The following is a 21,909-nucleotide window of genomic DNA, read 5'->3' as shown; positions in this document are numbered from 1 at the left end:
TGAAAAGGCAGCAGGAACAGATTATGAAAGTCATCCATGCTCTGCTTTGGTATCCATGAGTGAGAAATAGGGTGAGAACCAGGAGAGTGTGATGTTATGGATATCAAGGCTTGAATAAATACGGGAAGCATAAGGTCTACAGCTATTAATTAATACAAGTCAGGTACTACTCATAGGCTAGATCTCATGGAATCCACACAGTAGTCCTGAGAAGTGGGGTTTTATTTTGTTTTTTGTCTCTAGATTATCATCTCTGTTTTACAGAAGAGGAATCTAAGGCTCATAGTGTGACGAAACTTGTCCAAACTCACTCAAACATTAAATGGGGGAGCCAAGAATGTAAACCACATTTTGGTTTCCAAAGATTTTCCACTTAGTCACCTTATTTTAAATACCATTTAGACTATAAATAATTATATAGAAATTTTTATAATAAGCATACATTTTTAAGGGTTACACTACTATATGTCATATATAGATTTTCCAAAGAATAAGAGATGTTTTCTTTCTTTCCTACTCTTCTGCATATATTTCTCTCTCTCTCTCTGTCTCGCCCACACACACACCCCCACATTAGTGAAACTTCTATGTTCTCCATATAGTAATGATAGAATTACAGTCTACTCAATAAGCACTGAGACATTATTAATTTATTTTGCTCAATATATTTATTAACGAGGCAAGATCTCATGAATTGTCTCTATGGTTATAGCATAAAAATCAAACAAATATGAAACATGACTGTGTATTCAAAGAATGTAGTTGTTGTGGTTCCAATGATATCAGGAGCAATGGACCTGCACATTTGTTCTTGGCCAGTGTTCAGAAGTGTCAGTGTCTCATACAGTTTGGCTGTGTCGCCACCTAAATTTCATCTTGAATTGTAGCTCTTATAATCCCCACGTGTCACAGGAGGGACCTAGTAGGAGGTAATTGAGTAATGGAGGTGAGTGGTCCTGTACTGTTCTTGTGATAGTGAATAAGTCTCACGAGACCTGATGGTTTTATAAAGGGAAGTTCCCCTGCATACTCTCTCTTGCCTGACACCATGTGAGATGTGCCTTTGCTTCTCCTTCACTTTCTGCCATGATTGTGAGGCCTCCCCAGCCATGTGGAACCGTGAGTCCATTCAACCTCTTTTTCTTCATAAATTGCCACATCTTGGTATTTCTTCAGAGCAGTATGAAAATGAACTAATACAGTAAATTGGTACCACAGAGAGTGGGGTAGTGCTGTAAAGATAGCCAAAAATGTGGAAGCAACATTGGAACTGGGTAACAGGCAGAGGTTGGAACAGTTTGGAGGGCTCAGAAGAAGATAGAAAAATGTGTGAAAAGTTGGAACTTCCTAGAGGCTTGGAGGGCTCAGAAGACAGGAAGATGTAGGAAAGTTTGGAACTTTCTAGAGACTTGTTGAATAGCTTTGACCAAAATGCTAATTGTGATATGGACAGCAAAGTTCAGGCTGAGGTGGTCTCAGATGGAGATAAGAAACTTGTTGAGGACTGGAGTAAAGGTCCCTCTTGCTATGCAAAGGGACTGGTGGGATTTTGCCCCTGCACTAGAGATCTGTGAAACTTTAAACTTGACAGAGATGATTTAGGGTATCTGGCAGAAGAAATTTCTAAGTGACAAAGTGTTCAAGAGGAAGCAGAGAATAAAAGTTTGAAAAATTTGCAGCCTGATAACACAGTAGAAAAGAAAAACCCATTTTTCCGGGGAGAAGTTCATGTCAGCAGCAGAAATTTGCATAACTAATAAGGAGCCAAATGCTGATCACCAAGACAATGGGGAAAATGTCTCCAGAGCATGTCAGAGATCTTCACAGCAGCCCCTCCCATCACAGGCCTGGATGCCTAAGAGGGAAAAATGGTTTCCTGAGCCAGGTCAAAGTCCCCCTGCTGTGTGCAACCTAGGGACGAGGTGCCCTGTGTCCCAGCTGCCCCAGCTGTGGCTAAAAAGGGTCAAGGTATAGCTCAGGCCATGGCTCCAGAGGGTCCAAGTCCCAAGCCTTGGCAGCTTCCATGTGGTTTTGAGCCTACAGGTGCACAGAAGTCAAGAGTCGAGGTTTGGGAACCTCCCCCTAGATTTCAGAGGATGTATGGAATCACCTGGATGTCCAGGGATAAGTTTGCTGTAGGGTGGAGCCCTTATGGAAAACGTCTGCTAGGGCAGTGTGGAAGGGAAATGTGGAGTCAGAGCTCCCACACAGAGGCCCCACTGGGGCACTGCCTAGGAGAGCTGTGAGAAGAGGCCCACCATCCTCCAGACCCCAGATCCATCATCCTCCAGCCCCCAAATCCACTGACAGCTTGCACCATGCACCTGGAAAAGTTGCAGATCCTCAATGCCAGCCTGTGAAAGCAGCCAGAAGGGGGGCTGTAACCTGCAGTGCCACAGAGGCGGAGCTGCCCAAGACTATGGGAACCCATCTCTTGCATCAGTGTGACCTGGATGTGAGACATGGAGTCAAAGGAGATCATTTTGGAGCTGTAAGATTTGCCTGCCCTGCTGGATTTTGGACTTGTATGAGACCTGTAGCCCCTTTGTTTTGGCCAATATCTCCCATATGGAATGGCTGTATTTACCCAATACCTGTCCCCCATTATATCTAGGAAGTAATTGACTTGTTTCTGATTTTACAAGCTAAGAGGTAGAAGGGACTTGCCTTATATCAGATGAGACTTTGGACTGTGGAATTTTGAGTTAATGCTAAAATGAGTGAAGACTTTGGGGGACTGTTGGGAAGGCATGATTGGTTTTAAAATGTGGGGACGTAAGATTTGGGAGGGGCCATGGGTGGAATGATGTGGTTTGGCTGTGTCCCTACCCAAATCTCATCTTAAATTGTACCTCCCTTAATCCCCATATGTCATGGGAGGGACCCAGTCAGAGGTAATTGAATCATGGAAGTGAGTTTTTCCTTGCTATTCTCATGATAGTTAATGAGTCTCACAGGATCTGATGGTTTTATAAAGGGCAGTTCACCTGCACACACTCTCTTGCCTGCTGCCATGTGAGATGTGTTTTGCTTCTCCTTTGCCTTCCACCATGATGGTGAGGCCTCCCCAGCCATGTGGAACTGTGAGTCCATTAAACTTCTTTTTCTTTATACATTACCCAGCCTTGGGTATTTCTTCATACAGTGTGAAAATGGACTAATACAGTGTCATTAACAGCAAAGCTGATACTGAAGTATCTGCTCTATGAATTTATTAGCATACAAACTCCTGGAAAGTACCTGATTTAGTTGTCCACTCAAAACCAATAAAAATCTATTGTTTTCCTAATCATGGATGAGATATAGCATAGTAGAATGATTGACCTTTTCTTAAAAATAGCTAACCACATTCTTGCTTAATTTTGCAAATTACCACATTTAAGGAACTAAATTATATATATCCTCTGCCATTAAAACAGGCACAATAAAAATTTTGCACATAAAGATAAATTAATGCATTTATAAGTGTTTTAAATAATAAAATTATAATTCTTACATTTTTCATTGATGTTTTAATTAATCACTACTTTCAAACTTTAGAGATAAAACTCATAGACTTTGTTGCAAATGTACTTAACATTTTTCTGATGAGAAATGTATTTTTAAATAGGTAGGTCTGATGTTTAAAATTGAGAATATATAGCTGTTAATTATATTAGCTATTTTCCTCTATTCAGTAGCATTTTATCAACCATATTATGGGTTTATAAACACTTTTGCTGCATAATAAAGCTTATTATACTTACTCTTATTGACAATCACTTAAATGGAAATTATACTATTTTTAGAAAGCATTCAATACAATTAAGAATTGAAGAATAATGAAGGTAATTCTAAGTATTGTTCTGCTCAGTGCATAATTTGACATTTGTGTAGAGTGCACTTGGCACCTTTGGGTCAGTCGCTAGTACTTTAAAATGTATGTTTAGCATGCCTCTTTCAGATACCTTCCTGTTTTTGAATGGATAGGAAACAGCATCACATAAAGGAGACTAGCAGAGAATGAATCAGATCCAGAGTCAAATCAGTTTGAAAGCACTTATTCACTCAAGTTGGCAATGCCACTTTAGGAACTGTAGTGTAAATTAATACCTGCATTTTATGTGCCTTTTTGGAATATTTGATATTGGATATTTAAAATAAATATGTAGATATATTTGAATGTATATTTAACTTAAGGCTTATAATAAGCAAGTAATGTGAGTCACGTACCTCTGAGGGATACTACCAGGTAGCTACAGGCTACTTTTGAGGTACTCAAGGCTCTCTTTATGGAGTAAGAAGAATTACTAAGGATATATTCATCTTTTGGAGACTCCACTCTTAGTGCAAACCATTTACAATGATCCATCTCAAATTTTAGCATCGTGGCAACAAAAGGCAGGCAATGGGAAATCTTAGTATCCATTTAATTGTTCGTAACTGAAGTTAGTATTGTAATATTACCTCAAAACATTATTTGTCATGGTTTGGGAGCTGAGTTATGCATAATACCATACACTTGTCCACCTTCCTTAGTGTTGTATGTGTAGATAGAACAAGCAGTGAGGAAGGGAGTAGAGTTCACATGAGACCGCTCTGTGTTCTGATATAATCATCTGCTCTGTATTCTTTGTCCTAGCCCTGTGAAAAGCTGTTTGTAATGGCACCTTCATCCGACAAAGAGCATTATTTTCATGGTTAATCTGTTCAAACAAACCATAGTCTCTATTACAAGGTAGAATGTTTCATTTATATTTAACAAAAAATATAATACAGGTATGTCATAATAAACTATAAACATACGATGTTCATAACCAGAAGTATTCATCATTTACTTGTACCAACATGATGGAGTTTAAAATTTGCATAGAAATGCAAAAGCTGACAAACTGTTACAGTAATATTTACCACATCTTCCCAGATTATTAAAATTATAGTACTTTTAACACCAGGTAGCAGAATAAAAGAGTTAACCACAGATGTAGTTTTTCTAATGTCCTTCTTTTTCTTTTCTCTAACTTCATCCTCCTTGGAATCTGTGAAGTTGGTTGGAGAACCTCTGCCTTCCTTAGAGATTTTTCATTTTAAAGGAAATTCCAATGTCCTGTCCTCTTTATCTCCCTTACTGGTTGTGAGCACCTTCCTGATTGCTGTTCTTCAGAGAACTCCTAGAAGGTAGATGCCCATGCAGTCTACTGCTACCTTAGGACCGCTTAGTACAGCCCTCTCCATCTCATCTTCCTCAGACCCACCGTGGCTACCCAGTTTCTCACCTATTCATAAATATGAACTGATTACTCAATAAATTACCGAGCCATTAGTTATCGATAAGTGTTGCTGTCTGTAATTTGGGCATTTCATATTAGATAGGTGATATTTAAATGTATGCTTTATGCTTACGAAGAGTGTTATTAGAAATCAAAATGCGTTTACTTTTCTTCAAGTTAAAAAGAAAAGACTAATGTGTGCAATTAAAGATTTTTTCTGTTTAAAAATTTCTGTTCAACTTAAAACCAACTTTATTATTTCAATTCTTCATTTAAATATTTTATTAAATGTATTGAATTGTTTTCTCTTAATGTCCTTAATTTTAAGTAATTTAATTATTTAAATTTATTTAACCTTTACCTGTATCCTGAACATTTTTAGTTTTTTCAACCAGATAGAAACCAATATAAAATATATTTTTGTAATACTGTTTTCAGAATTTCAACAGGCTTAAAATTCATCATTTTAATGCTTGAAAGCTATTTAAAGATGAATATGATTATAAAGAATATTAGAGGACTTATTCAAGCTCTTACTATGTTTTCTTATTTTTTTTAAATTTAACACCATGTAAACATGGTCAGTTTATTTATTTATTTATTTTCTTCAAATTTTATTTTTAAGTTCAGGGGTATATGTGCAGGATGTGCAGGTTTGTTATGTAGATAAATGTGCCATGGTGGTTTGCTGGACAGATGAACTCATCACGTAAGTATTAAGCCCAGCATCCATTAGCTATTCCTGATGCTTTCCCTCCCCGTGCTGCCCACTGACAGGCCCCAGTGTGCGTTGTTCTCCAGCATGTGTCCATGTGTTCCCATCGTTCAGTTCCCACTTATAAGTGAGAATATGTGTTTGTTGTTTGGTTTTCTGTTCCTGCATTCATTGTAAGCATAACAGCTTCCAACTCCATCCATGTCCCTGCAAAGGACATGATCTCCTTCCTTTTTATGGATGCATGGTATTCCATGGTGTATATGTACCACATTTTCTTTATCCAGTCTATCGTTGATGGGCCTTTGAGTTAATTCCGTGTCTTTGCTATTGTGAATAGTGCTGCAGTGAACATACATGTGCATGTCTTTATAATAGAATAATTTATATTCCTTTGGGTATATGCCCAGTAACGGGATTGCTGCATCAATGGTATTTCTGCTTCTAGAAATCACCACAATGGTTAAACTAATTTACATTTCCACCAACAGTGTAAATGTACTCCTTTTTCTCCACACCCTCGCCAGCATCTGTTGTTTCTTGACTTTTTAATAATCGCCATTCTCACTGGTATGGTACACTGAGATGGTATCTCATTGTAGTTTTGATTTGCATTTCTCTAATGATCAGTGATGTCGAGCTTTTTTTTCATGTTTGTTGACCGCATGAATGTCTTCTTTTGAGAAGTGTCTGTTTATGTCCTTTGCCCATTTTTAAATGGGGTTGTTTGTTTTTTTCTTGTAAATGTGTTTAAGTTCCTTATACACTCTGTATATTAGTACTTTGTCAGATGGACAGATTGCAAAATTTTTCTCCCATTCTGTAGGTTGTCTGCTCACTCCGATGATAGTTTCTTTTCAAGCTCTTACTTTCAAAATAAAAGTATCATCTCCTTGCATTATGGTGGTTCCTACTGGATGAAAACATAACTTTAAAAACCATAATGCGTCCTCTTGGTAATTAGGTATCCTAACAATATGTATAAAACATGAGTGATATGTGACATATACAACATGGGCTGACTAATGAATAAGAATTGGCTATGAGCAAAATTGAACCAAGAAGGGCATTTCATATTTATAGTCGATAGAATTTCAAGTAATGCCTGAAGAAGCTGTGTTTTACAAAGGGCTTCACAGACTTACAAGGATATAAAATCCTCAAGTGGCTACTCAGTCTTTCCTCACTTAAGGAAGGCTACTCAAATGGTGTACTGACCAGCGTGTATCTCTCTGTCCTAAAACACACCAAAAGCACCAAGTGTGTGGGGTTAGCAAATGATACAGCTTGCTATAATGGATGATCACAATAACTGTTAGATTTTTTATGATTTGGAAATTAGGATAAAAATGAGTTGATTAGTTTGAAATATGTGGAACTGAACTTTCCAGATGCCTTTTCATGTTAGTACTTGGTGCTTAGCTATGTGGAATGCTATCAGCTACCTGCCCCCTTTTGTCAGGTCCTACAGGATCTTTCTCAGCTGAAGAGTGCCACCTGGACTAAGGTGACACCCCACCAGGCAAGTCTGCATCTTTTAACTGATTAAGGCTTGTTTAGAGGACTACACATTTCAACCTGATACCAGAAACTTTGAAAGGCAATCCAGAGCTCCTAGCCTCGTTGACCAAGTCCTCATTGGGCTTGCATAGCTGTTCTAATTCATTCTGTTCTTCATTTGGTTCCATCTCCATTTCTTACATGTGTTACTCCCTAATAATCATCTTAAACTCCAAACCGTCTGCTTCTAGAAAACTCAACCTGTGACAATTAGGTATTGAATATGATACATGTAGGATCCCCACTGATGTCTAAAGTAGGTTTTTTTCCAGTAGCTCAAATGTATCACAGATGAGGATGTCAATTTTTCCATCCATATATGCAATCATGTTGCAGTCTTTTTTATATGCTGTATGCTTATCTTTGCATTTAAGGGGCTAGACAGATTGAGTAAGATATTTATGTGCAAGGTATTTATGACAAAGGGCAGAAGTAAAGAGACCAGGCCGGGCGCGGTGGCTCACGCCTGTAATCCCAGCACTTTGGGAGGCCGAGGCGGGCAGATCACAAGGTCAGGAGATCGAGACCATGGTGAAACCCCGTCTCTACTAAAAAATAGAAAAAAATTAGCCGGGCGCAGTGGCGGGCGCCTGTAGTCCCAGCTACTGGGGAGGCTGAGGTAGGAGAATGGCGTGAACCTGGGAGGCGGAGCTTGCAGTGAGCCGAGATTGCGCCACTGCACTCCAGCCTGGGCGACAGAGCGAGACTCCGTCTCAAAAATAAAAAAAAAAAAATAAAAAAAAAAAAAAGAAGTAAAGAGACCAATGAATAAACTATTTCAGGTTGATGCTGTGCACATGTGCAGAATTAGAGTGGTGGTTGTTAGAATGAAAATAAAACCGTGAATGGGAAAGAAGTGATTTTGATGGAATAAGTATTAGGACATGGCGATTGATAGCAAGTCAAACATCAACAACCCTGTGAAATAAAAGAAAATAAAAAGCATATATGCATGTCAATTTTGTGTTACACCTTCACAAATCAATCTTCATAGCTTACTCTGTTTTGTGTAATTGAATATTTATTAACTTTTATTTGTTAAAAAATACCCTATATTCTACTAAAAATATAGACCTTGTAGTGATTGGTAAAACTGCCAACCTTCTAAGTCAATTTATTGAAATGGGCATGTAAATTCATTATGTTTTATAATTTTTTTAACGCCCCTCTTTCCTCCCATCATCACCCTCTGTTATTCTCTTGACAACTGTTTTCCTCAGGCTTATTACAATTTAAACATTTTGTTTCCCAATTACTAAATCTGGAAGCAAATGTTAGCCCCATAATCTTAATAATATTCTATGTAATTGTGAAAGTCAGTCTCCAACAGCACCAACCTAAGTGTTTGTAGCCAGAACATGGATGTTTATGATCTTTTCCAGTAGTTTGCTGGGCATGGCACTTTCCTATTACTACTGGATAAGTCTACATAAAGAAGCATCAATGGCAGGAAGTGGGATTTAATTCTTCCATGCTGAAATGCAAATAGTACTTCAGAATTCTCCTTTAAGGCTTGAAGTGATATCTGACTTCCATGAACGTTAAATGATTTTTATTTCAGTCTTGCATAAACGAATGAAATATTAGCATGGTTTATTTTATACTACATTCAAACTGAAGACCTGTGATTTCATTCTTTTCAATTCCTGCATGCTTTTGCAAGCTCAGACCATTTGCTAGCCACTCTACATGAAAATATTTACATTTTATTACCTGTTTTTTGAGAAAACATATCACCAAACATTACTATAAATTCAGATAAACTCTAAAGTAAAATGTAATTGTATTACCTCTTAGAGTATATAATGACATATGTAAAGTCATTTTAAAAGACATGTTAAAAATTATTTATCAAACTTACTGTTTTGCAGGTATACCCTCAGCTGCTTTGTAAGAGTCTGCAGCCTAGAAATTGGGAACCATTTTCATAGATTACAGAAACAGTTTTACCATTCCGAGTCTGTTACTAATAATGCAGAGTTATATTTTGGATGGATTTTATTGACATCTCATTTGAAAGGAACAATGCAACACAATATGTGAACTTTATTTTTATTAAGTTCACACGTCTTTCTATTATTGCCCTTGTATCCAGTGGGGACATTATAAAAGAGATCATCTAACTCTGGAATATATTCAATGAGATAAGAGAGTATTTTATGCTGTGTTGAATATATTGTAGTTCCTAATTGATTTCTTTTGCCCTTTCCTTTTGAACCATTTTCTTGTTGCCTGGAGTCCCCAGCTGAGGCAGTCACCCGTATGCAATCATATTCCCTTTGAAAGTGATGTCAGATCGTCACCTAACTTCCTAATTTCCTATGGTCATTTCATCATGTCTTAGTTGATCTCTAATAGCTGAGCCCTTGCTTAAATGTTAATACCTAATCTTCAAACTACTAATTTATAATCAACAAATATTCTTTTGGATTGTACTGCTCTAACTAATGAGAATACATATTTCATGGTAGGATTTCAGACCATTGGCCAGACAATTGGGAAAATAATTTTAACAAGTATTTCTATCAGAGGAAGTTTCACCATTACGCAGAGCTGATGTCCTTCAACTTTTATGGCCAGTTCTGACCTTGTTTTTGTGTTATTCTTTGTTTATAAAAAATCAGAATGGAGCCATTTTAAAGTATAACTATTCCTTTTTTATTATGATATATATATACACATATATACACACACATGTGTGTATATATATATCATAATAAAAAAGGAATAGTTATATGTGTGTGTATATATATGTGTGTATGTATATATCATAATAAAAATATATGTATATATCATAATATATGCATATATGTATATCATAATAGACATATATAACATATCATAATAAATATATGTATAATAATAATATATACACACGCACACACATATATATGTATATATATCCTGAAATCTCCTAAGAGATATAAGGAAAAGAGCCTGTAAAAAGCATGGTTTGGATAGGTTATTCCTGTCTTATAAAGTCAATAAAATACACTATACTATTCTTGGAACGAAAATGAAAATGATCTTACTGTTTTATGTGAGTTCGTATCATTATGTCGGAGTTTTAGTGTTTGGTTCCATCAGGCTGCAAATATTAACCCATATAGTATATGTAATAGCTAGTGCTTATGCTCTAAGTTCTGTGAAATTAACCTTCAAGTATATAAGCATGCAAACAGCAGAACAACTAATGATTAGAAATAATTTTTCTTTGTAAAGCATTGCTGTACTTATTGCATTACAGGTCAAGGCATGATGTTTAGCAGTTCTACTCTTCGAGGTAAAGACACAGCCATTTAATATGTTAATCTCTTTCTGATTAAGGTTTAGATTCCTTCTGTGTATTTTTAGAATATAATAAATGTATATACCTTCATAAAAATATAAACATAAGGTTTATATGTTAATAATGTGTATATCTATGCATACACACAAATCTGTTTGCTATGATTTGGATATGGTTTGTTTGGCCTTGTCAAATCTTTTGTTGAAATTTTATCCCCAGTATTGGAGATGGGGCCTAATGCGAGTTGTTTAGGACATGGGGTGGTTTCCTCATGAATGACTAGGTACCGTCCTTCAGGTAATGATTGAGTTCTTGCTCTTTTAGTACCCAGGATAGTTCCCGTGTGAGCTGATTCTTAAAAAGAGCCTGACACCTCACTCCTCTCTCTCTTCCTTCCTCTCTCACCATGTTATCTGTACACACTGGCTCTCCTTTGCCTTCCACCATGAATGGAAGGAGCCTGAGGCCCTCACCAGAAGCATATACTGTTTCCATGCTTTTTGTACATCCTGCAGAACCATGAGCCATATAAATCTCTTTATAAATTACCTAACCTCAGGTGTTTCTTATAGAAACACAAACAAAGACAATGTCCATGTATTTCTGTGCATGTGTGTATGTGCGTACATGTATATATACACAAAATATAATTTTTCTAGGTATACACATATTTTAGAGGTGATTAATTTTACTTTTTGCCACAATTCCTTCCTGGAAACTTCATTCGAAACTGCATTAACACCTGTTATATTTTCTCATAAAATCACTGAATTACAAATAAAACATATACTGATGTATATTAATTGAGATTAACACAATTTAAAATTGTGAAAATAGACCCTAAACAGAGATTTTGAGATTTCAAAAATGTTTTACCTGAATTATAGCATCATTTCCAGAGAAAAAGGCATACTACCAATGAGATGGTTCATGTGAAAAGAATTAATATACACTTATAGAATTGCTAAAGGAACATATATTTCTATATTTGATGAGTATCTATGGATCTCTCATGTGATCTGAAGAATTCTCTTCCTTTATCTTACTCTGCTGTGGTACAAATCAATGGAAGACATTCATATGTGAAACATACTTCCTTGGACTTAGGGGGATTTAGAACCTAAAGTCTATTTTAGGGCATGAAATTGGTTCATAGCACATATTTTTCTAGAATTATTAATGTTTATTTTATTAATAAATTTATTATTAATAAATATTAATAACAATTTCTTGATGGGCTACAGATAACATATTATGGGTTATTGCAATACCAAGAAGAGCAGCTATAATTTTATTCCCTTCCTCCTCCTCATTTAAGTTAAAGACACTGAAAAAACAAGTAAGTGACAATCACATTATAATAAAAAGTATGTCCAGTCTGTTTTTACCTGTTAGAAATAAATAAATAAATCCAGACTTTGTGATATGGTTTGGATTTGTGTCTCTGCCTAAATGTCATGTGGAATTTTAATCCACAATATTGGAGGAAGGGCCCTGTGGGAGGTAATTGGATCAAGGGGGTGGATTTCCCCCTTGCTAGTCTCGCGATAGTGAGTTTTCGCAAGATCTGGTTGTTTAAAAGTGTGTAGCATCTCCCACTGCCCTCTCTTCCTCCTTCTCTGGCCATGTAAGATGTGCCTGCTTCCTCTTCACCTTCTGCCGTGGCTGTAAGTTTCCTGAGGCCTCCCCAGGCATGCCTTCCTGTACAGCGTGCAGAACTGTGAGTCTATTAAACCTTTTCTTTATAAATTACTGAGCCTCGGGTAGTTCTTTATAGCAATATGAGAATGAACTAATACACTTTGTAACTATATTACTGATTAACAACATGACATATGATGTCCTTACTTGTAATCAAGGGATTCTTGTGTCTGGCAACATAATGAATGAGCTCTACTCATTGTCAATGAGCTCTATGTATGTTATAAATATACACAAGAGCACCAGAATTAAAATTCCTTTGTCCCATCAACTGACTTAATTGACATGAAGTAGTACCTATAGCAAGTGTTAGATATTTAAGACACATATCAGTTAATTTTTGTGCATGTGAGTAAAGTTACATATGAAATATTTTGCTAACAGTTATTGAAATTGAGAAAAATTGTGAATAGGTATGGATAAACACATCAGAATGGTTGCTCAGGGAAGTTTATTTTGTGTAATAAATCCCTGATGGAAATACAGTCATGTGAATTTATTCCATTCATTTTAAGTCTTTACCTAAATGCTATATGAATGCTGTAAGCACCTGTTTTTTATGGTAATGGGAGTGGTCATTGGTTTCACAATTTAAAGCATGTTCAAAATACCAACCCAACATCTTTTCCTCTCCTTCACCTGTTGTTCACTTTATTCAAACCTATATATAGAAATATGGTTCATTAATGAAAAGCAATGTTAGCATTAACCTCTTCTTTTAACCCTTCATAGCTACTGCCAGTGTTAACCAACATATAATTTTTTTTCTAGCTGCTTTGCAGAAAGTAGTTTAGTCAGATAACTGTAGTAAGACTAGAGAGATATGTTTCTATAAACCTGGAGACTTTCTTGCTCTGCCAATTTCTCTGTGAATTAAAATCATGCTCAATAAGATTGCTTTTAGAATGTAAGATCTCCCTTGAAGTAGTATAGATGGGAGCAGAACTTTAGTAAAGATGATAAATATATCATAATATTTTTTATGATGTTGACATATGTTTGATATGCCATCACAGTATTTTGTGTTCTAGTGGAAAGTGCTAAAATATTATAAATACAAGACCAGTTATCACTGAGATTTAACATGAAGCTTCAAAGTTTTATTCCTAAAAGTTGGTCAGACAAGCATAAAATCTCTCAGCCTCACTAATGATGTGGAAAGAATTAGTGACGTGTGATTAGAGTATTAATTATTCACTAGCTAATGACAGAGAGATGAATTGTGAGACTTTTCACACCTTATTTAATGAATTGTATGTGGTCATCATACCATTCAGTATCAAAATATGAAAGACTGGTGAGGATAGGGATGTACACATGGTCTCCACATTTCATCCACGGAGTACTTACTAATTTCCAAAAGAGAAATTTCCAGCATAGGAAAATCTGTAGAGACAGATTAGTTGTTTTCAGGGGCTGGGGGTGGGGTGGAGTTGCAAATAGAGAGTGACTGTTAAGCGGTAGAGGGTTTCATTTAAGGACGATGAGCAATTTCTGAAGTTAGATAATGGTAATGGTTGTCCAACTCTGTGATTATATTTTTAAAAAACACTGATTTGTACATCTTTAAAATATGAATTTTAGAGTATGTAAATTACATTTCTAATGCTGCTATAAAAAGAAATGAAGACAACCGGTGGACACCACCACAACCAAATGACCAAACGCAATATTTCTTATAACAGGAAACACGGCCACAAATAGTACAAGCCCATTTACATTTTTATTAACATTCACATCATATCTTCGACTCTCTTATTACCAGAAATACTCATTCTGATTTTTACCCAGTAGAACTATTTTAAATCACACATGCCTGAGGTAGCTATTTAAATCTTATAATGGAATTGAAACTCATAATATCAAAGGGCCTTTTCATCTCATTGTTACTGTAATACTGAGTATTTTTTAGAACAATTCATCTGTCAGTAACCATTTGTGTCTGTATGCATTGGCATAGGGAATTCATAAATATTACCATTGTTCCCTGATGAAGTAACACAAATTGCTCTATTTCCCCAGAAATATTTTTATTAAAATGTAGGCTCTTGGTACTACCAACTGTATGTCTGTTTTTTCTATTTTAATATATTTTTAATAGTAATATAGATGAGTGAAGTGTCCATAGTTCCATGCCATATTACTTGTCTAATTTCTGTATTATATGCTCTATGAAAAGAATGTGGTCAAGTCAGTTTTGTACATGTTGGCTATTTTTTACCATGAGGAACATCTGAAATCAAATGTTATCTTCTGCAAACTGGGTTTGTAAGAGAAACAAACATTATTATATTTATTTCCACTTCATTCTTGGAATAAAATTTATTTTCAGAATTATTTTCCTTAATTCTTTATCATTTTGGAAATATTTCAAGTGGTAGTGTTTCTTTTGTTTGTTAATTTAGTAGTTGTCTTAGGTAACTTTGTCCACAAGCTTACTTTTAGATGATGATTCATGTGTCTGTGCATTATGGAAATGTTCCCCCCACCCAAACAACAATAAAGGGGTAAGAGAAGTAGAACAGGGAATTGATCACTCCAAATAAATGTGACATTTAAATTGAAATCTCAACAGCAACCTAATCCTGGAGGTTTCTCCAGAACTGAAATGACATCACAGTTTTTGTTGTGATTGGGGTGATGGAGCTGAGATTTGAAACTTCCACACCCACAGGTGTTGGCTATGGGCCTGCCCCAGGAAACATCCCAGGGAATATGTGTATAAAGGCAGAGCATCCACAGAATTTATTACAGTGGTCTTTTATTCCTTCTGTAGTCATATTTAAAAAATAATATTTCTTATTCTATGTGGTAGTGATGATGGTGTCTCTATGTAAACTATGTTATTTAATCTAAAATTATTGGTTAAATATCGATAATTGGCTAATGAAATATTGATTGATCACTATGTTTAGCACAAGTGCACAATTTGTAGAAGTACTGATTTATGCTATCAAGGAAATTTAAATTTAAGAATGATATCATATGGTAAAAATTACATATAGATATGAAATGTAATCCTGAATAAGGCCATCTGATACATGTGCTTAGGATCCATAGAAAAGAAAGATAAGATTAGTGTTTGTTAACCAAGATGATGTTGAGTGTGTGTATTTTACATAAAGTGTTAATACATATCAATGTATAAAGAGAAAAATGTAGTTTCTTTCTTACTGGAAAATATTGTGTGTAGAACTGAGGTGGAAATCATTCAATTGCATGTAGTATATGTTTACCATTGATTTACTTGATAACTCATTATATTTCAGCTATGAACATTTTTTCACTTTCATCCTATTCTATATTTACTTACAGTTACTTGCATTAAAATGTGGGATTTTGGCATTTTACCTCAGCTAGTGACCATAAAATACTAGTAGATGATAGATGGCTGATTCAGTAGTGATATTTTCTTGGTATACTATAATGCAGATCTGAAATTAATAAGGCAGTATTAAAGTGGTATAGATATAAAATATAGCCCTTCTATTAAAAAAAATCCGTTGTACAAGAATAGAATTGTCATATAAGATAGACAGTCCAAATATAATTTAAGAGTGTTTTGTGGCTGGTAAACATAATAAGACAATTTCACAATGCTGTCATAAAACAGAGTATGCAGGTTATTGAAGGTAATAGTACTCTGTACTTGTTGAATAACTTTTGCAGAATATATTGCTTTCAGTCCTCAGACACATTTAAAGAAGGACAAACACAAAACAAAAGGTCATCTAAATAAATGAGACTGATATATAAGAGATTTGGAGATTTGGCAGTAGAAAGAATCCTCAAATGTTCTAAATTTCTGAAATCTGAAGAGAAACCTTAGAGAAGAAATAATGACTATATTTAAATATTTGAAGAACGATAATGGGGTTCAGGTTGTAGGTTTTGTTCTATGTTGCTCTGGAACAGAACTTCTGAAGTTACAGCTCTCCAGATATAAAATGGGCTGTTTCTGTGTTGTGAATGTCATCTGGTAGTGTCTCCCTAATAGTGTCATCCAAGGCTACATACCATTTGTCAGGCACTCCATAGAAGAACAGAGTAAATTAACTATGAGACACCTTCAACTCCAAACTTTCCTGAATCTGCGTTTTTGCACCTGTGCAGTTACAGTCTGTGTTCTATAGCACACTTGACAGTGAAATTTATGATATCTGTTAAAATATTTAAAAGTAAAAATTTTAAAAATCATTAACATTGAGTAGATGGTTAAAAAAACAAAGTAAGTAGAAAGAAAAAATGAATAAATCATGTCTTCATCATTAAGGACATCTGGGATACTTAAATGCATCGCATTTACTGCATCTGAAATTTTTATTGTATTGAAATGCAATGTTTTCACTTCCAGGTTTTCACTTCCAGTTACTGCAACAGCAGAAAACTGCATTCTTACTATTTACCCATATATGGCAATTCATCTGGAGAAGCAAAACATTATTTTAAAGAATGGTAAGCTACGTATGACTTATTTATCTCTAACTCTCACTGTATGGGTTCTTGGCCAATGTCTAGAAATAAAGTGAATTTAAAATTATCAATTGTATTAAACTGCTGCCTCTGGTAGGAGCTCTGCTTGTCATTGAGAGTAGAATCTGTATGTCTCTTAATTCCAAAAGTTGACGATCTAGTTTGAATAGAATGATTTGGGCAAAAGACAATATAGCAAAAACATGCAGGTGTGACAGGAGGTGTAAGGCAGTAAATGTAGGTACAGGGCCATAATGCTATGCCCGTTATTCTGTAGTAGTGGGAACCTTCTGTCATTTTTTGAGTATCAGTGATTTAGAAAGGGAACAATCCTTGGAATGTATGATGAATTAAAGTGGAACAGAGTATGGTCATTAGACCAGCCTGGAATTGCTGCAGGGAAAATTGTGAGAGAAGCTAAGAATACTAAACAAGCCAGTGAGCAGGGAGAAATATGAAAGGCAAGATACAGGGGATTACATTAGAGAAAGGAGGAAGAGTGGGTAACAAAAAAAAATCCCATCTGTGTAGATCGTCAAGGTCTTAACTTTCACTGCTGAATTAGAGGTCTTTTGTTTGTTTTTAACCAATTTTCTCATATTCTTCACTTATTTCTTCAAATATTTACAACTCTGATGAAACATATTTAGTCTTATTCTACCTTAATTTCAGGGGATGACTCTTTTTTCTTACTATTCAGAAGAAATAGAGGCCATTAAGCAGTACCACTCTGCACTTCCAAATACTTTCTTGGATAGGAACTGGATTTTGACAAGCAAGTCACAAGCATGTATGGTGACTCTTTACTGGTCACAAAGCTGGGAGCCAGGACTCTCTCTTGCCTTAACCCATTCCTTTGTCTGAATCCCTTTACCCAGGTACCTTTCTGAATCAAGTAACCTTGCTTATCTTTTCCTTTCTGTGTCCCTCTTAGCTGCTTTGAGTGAGCATCTGGGAAGACAGCAGAGAGGAGAAAGGAGACTATATTTTCTCAGTGGCCAGCAGGCTCATTCCCAAAGAGCAAAAAGGGTAGCTGCAGACCATGCATTCCTTATTAATTCCTTCCAAATCTGACAGTAAGATAAATCACTCAACTTCCCAGGGAGAAGGAGAAAAGTAGCAGAGGAAATTAAACAATTAGAATACTTCTGCTGCCTTTAACAGGAAAAAAAATTCAGGGGTGAGGAAGAAGAATTTATCCATTATGCTGCCCTTACTAAACTACTGAGCACAGCTAAGACTGTTGACTGTTCTCTTTCTCCATCTTCAAACTTTCTCTGGGTTTCCACATACCATACTTCTTTTGGTCTCCTTTAACCTTTCTGACTGTTCCTTCTGAGCATCTTTCATAGATTCCTCTTCCTCTATCTGTACTTTTAAATTATTTGTGTCAGTAGGAGTTCTGACCCCTCTCTTCTTCCTTTCATGACTTCAGCTATAATCCATGGGCTATATTTCTAGCCTTGTTTCCTCTCAGAGATTCAGGAATTCAGATCCAACTGCCTTCTGGATATCATTCGTTCCCATAGGCACCCCCAAAACAACATATCCCAAACTGAAGTCCTCTCTCTGAAATTTTGTTCTCTATATACCCCATCTCTGTGTTTGTGCCTGTAGTCCATACAGGTGCCAAATCCGGAAACCTGAGTGCCATCATTGGCAATGTCTTCTCTCTCACACTCCACTTCCAGTCCACCAATCCCTGTCCCTTTTGTTGCCTAAATATTTATGAAATCCATTCACTTTTCTCCCTCTCCACTGCTACTACAAATATTCAAGCTGCCATAAAACCTTTCCAGGATTGTTGCAGGAGTTTCTAAACTCTTCTCCTTCCTCCTACAATGGTCTCCCCTTTCACAATCCTACCCTCACGCCATTTACAAACTGAAAATTCATTTCTTTAATTCCCAGGTATAAAATCTTTCCATAGAATATCATTGCTAGGTGGATGAAGCCTACAAGACTACACATTAGCAAGTGGCTTAGTTTTCATTTCTGGACATTTTTCCCTTTATACTCAAGCCACATTAAACTTCTGCAAGTTCTTTGAGCATCTTGATCTTTATTGATATTCTTTCTTGTGACTGAAGCATTTTACCCACGACACCGTACACAGTTATGGAAGATCCCTGCCTCTGCATACAAAAATTATGTGTTTCTCTGGTGTATCCTCATAGCTCTGTGCAATTCTTCTGTCAAGACCCTTACTACATTTTGACTTAACCTGCCTATTATCAATGTCTTTTTCTAAATGTTGCTACCTATAAAGTCTGTAAGAGTAGGAATCACCTCTCTCTTTTTCACCCTTGTGTCCATAGTGCCTCACACAGTGTCTGGCAGATAAAAGGTATTTATTCAGTATTGTAAAATGGATTACTTGAATTATAAACCATCAGGGAGGTATCTTTTAGCTATATATTTTCATAAAAGAATGGGTTACATGTGAAATAGCATATTCTGAACACCAAAAAATTATTTTAAAGCAATTTGTGGAATAATGCAGTTGGCAGAGTGGAGATATATAGGGAGAGATAGGTATCTCAAAATTTTAACACACATTGTCAAAATTTAAGGATTTTTTTTTTTTTGGCCGAGTGTGGTGGCTCACGCTTGTAATCCCAGCACTTTTTGAGGCTGAAGCAGGCAGATCACGAGGTCAAGAGATTGAGACCATCCTGGCCAACATGGTGAAACCCCGTCTCTACTACAAATACAAAAATTAGCTGGGTGTGGTGGTACGTGCCTGTAATCCCAGCTACTCAGAAGGCTGAGGCAGGAGAATTGCTTGAACCCAGGAGGCGGAGGTTGCAGTGAGCCAAGATCATGCCACTGCACTCCAGCCTGGTGACAGAGTGAGACTCCTTCTCAATTAAAAAAAAAAAAAAAAGATTTTTTGACTAATATCGACATAATATTTTTATATTCTACTGTACTTCAAGGGGGAGGATTTCAGATTATACAGCATAATAGTTATGAAGAGTCACACGAACTGGATGGCAATTCTCATTTGTGTTCTAACCACACTATTATGCCATATGATTTTATCTTTTATTCTCAAATTTTCAAATTTACCATCTTTTATTAAGCAAAATGTCCATGACAGAACAGTAACAGAATACTGCTAATATCTGTTTTATCTATTTAAAAGGGCTTTTGTGAGGAACCATAGACTGCAAATACATGGAAATTATTGTTATTAATATTACTTCATTATTATTTGCTATTATCACTGTGGTTGTGATTGCTTTATCACTTTTATATGCTTTATAATTTACTTCCAGAAAATAATGATTAATTACTGGGCAATAAATAATATTGTTATCTCTTTAAAATAAATAAATAAATAAAACATTTTTGTTAGATTATTAACCATAAAGTCTATATGTTAAAATAATGCATCCATTTGGGGAAATATTTCAAAAGAAAGAAATTATAATTCTTAAATATCCTAAAATATCTTTAGTAATATGTATAGTAATAATTTCTAATATATATTTAATGCTTCCCAGGTATATGGTGTTCTGCTAAGTGCCTTCTATATGTCCTTTAAATTAGTCCTCCTAGAAGTTCTGAGTTAGATGCCCTTATATATCTCGCTTTATGAATTAAAAATCTGAATATGTAGAGAGAGTGAGCAGCTTATCCTGGGGAATTCTAATGAAATTTGAGGCCTCAGATCCCATACACTTTGGTAGTGTGTGCTAGGGTATGATGTGATCAATAAAGGTAAAATCTTAAAATACATCGAATGTGTCCAAAAGTAAAGCAGTATGATTATTTTAGTATAGCTCATCTGAAAATTCTTTTAAAAAGTGAATTATTGAGTTTAGTTGAAAGGATATAGATGTGGCTTTGCGTTCCACTAGGAACTTTTTATCATTTAATGGTAAGTTAAAAACATTTAGCCTAATGCATCTACCACAGATAATCTTATCATCGAGTTCTCTAAGGCTCACTTCTATGAAGTCTATAGTGGTGTAGCATTCTGGAAATAACGCACACCTATTGAGTACAGAGTCTCAAGCAAATTCTAAATGACTCTGTTATGAAAGGGGGAAGAAACTTAGTATATAATAGCTCATTTGTATTTGTTATTGCCTTTAAAGTAATCTTCACAACAAACTCATGAACTTAGAACCTTTGGTCTCATTTTATGGATAAATACACGTTTTAAATAATTTGTATAACATACTCACAGTTTAACTGTGAGTAGGAATAGGGGTGCCAAGTTTTCAAGTCAGATTTTTCCAACTGCAGAGTCTATGCTTTTTTGACAGAATTAGACTGAGTGAGGAGCTGGGACTTGACACCCGGGGGGGCTTGGACGATGGACCATTTAGAGGACTAGCTAAAACAGAGTGCGGGCAAAATCAACTTTCTTTTCCTTTTTTTTTTTTGGAAACAGGGTCTCCCTCTGTCTCCCAAACTGGAGTGCAGTGGCACAATCTCGGCTCACTGCTGCAGCCTCCGCCTCCTGGGTTCGATAGATTCTCATGCCTCAGCCTTCCGAGTAGCTGGGACTATAGACATGCGCCACCACACCTGGCTAATTTTTGTATTTTTACTAGAGATGGGGTTTCACCATGTTGGCCAGGCTGGTCTTAACTCCTGACCTCGGGCGATCCCCCCGCCTTGACCTCCCAAAGTGCTGGGATTATAGGCATGAGCCACCTCACCTGGCTGCAAAATCAGCTTTCAATCAGACATGCCTACCAGTATGCCATGTCAATTTACAATTGCCATGGCAACATTTGGGAGTTACCGCCCCTTTACATGACAATGACCCAAGGACTACTACCCTTTCCCTAGAAATTTCTGCATAAACTGCCCCTTAATCTGCATGCAATTAAAAATGGGAATAAATATGACTGCAAAACTGCCCTGAGCTGCTACCCTCTGCCTAGGGGTCTCCCTGCTTTTCA

At 36.1% G+C, this 21,909-nt stretch overlaps 1 protein-coding gene across 1 annotated transcript in view; it reads left to right on the top strand.

Moving 5' to 3' along the window:
• CFAP47 (cilia and flagella associated protein 47) overlaps positions 1 to 21,909 on the top strand; it is a 434,895-nt gene that overhangs the window by 114,740 nt on the left and 298,246 nt on the right. The window contains exon 27 of the mRNA XM_073013816.1: positions 16,869 to 16,969. Coding sequence (XP_072869917.1) covers positions 16,869 to 16,969 — 101 coding nt within the window. The remainder of the gene's footprint in view (positions 1 to 16,868; positions 16,970 to 21,909) is intronic.

Source organism: Chlorocebus sabaeus, chromosome X (assembly GCF_047675955.1).
Source record: "Chlorocebus sabaeus isolate Y175 chromosome X, mChlSab1.0.hap1, whole genome shotgun sequence".
Lineage (NCBI taxonomy): Eukaryota > Metazoa > Chordata > Mammalia > Primates > Cercopithecidae > Chlorocebus > Chlorocebus sabaeus.
The sequence above is the reverse complement of the archived record's forward strand: the minus strand, read 5'-3'. Positions and strand labels throughout refer to the sequence as shown.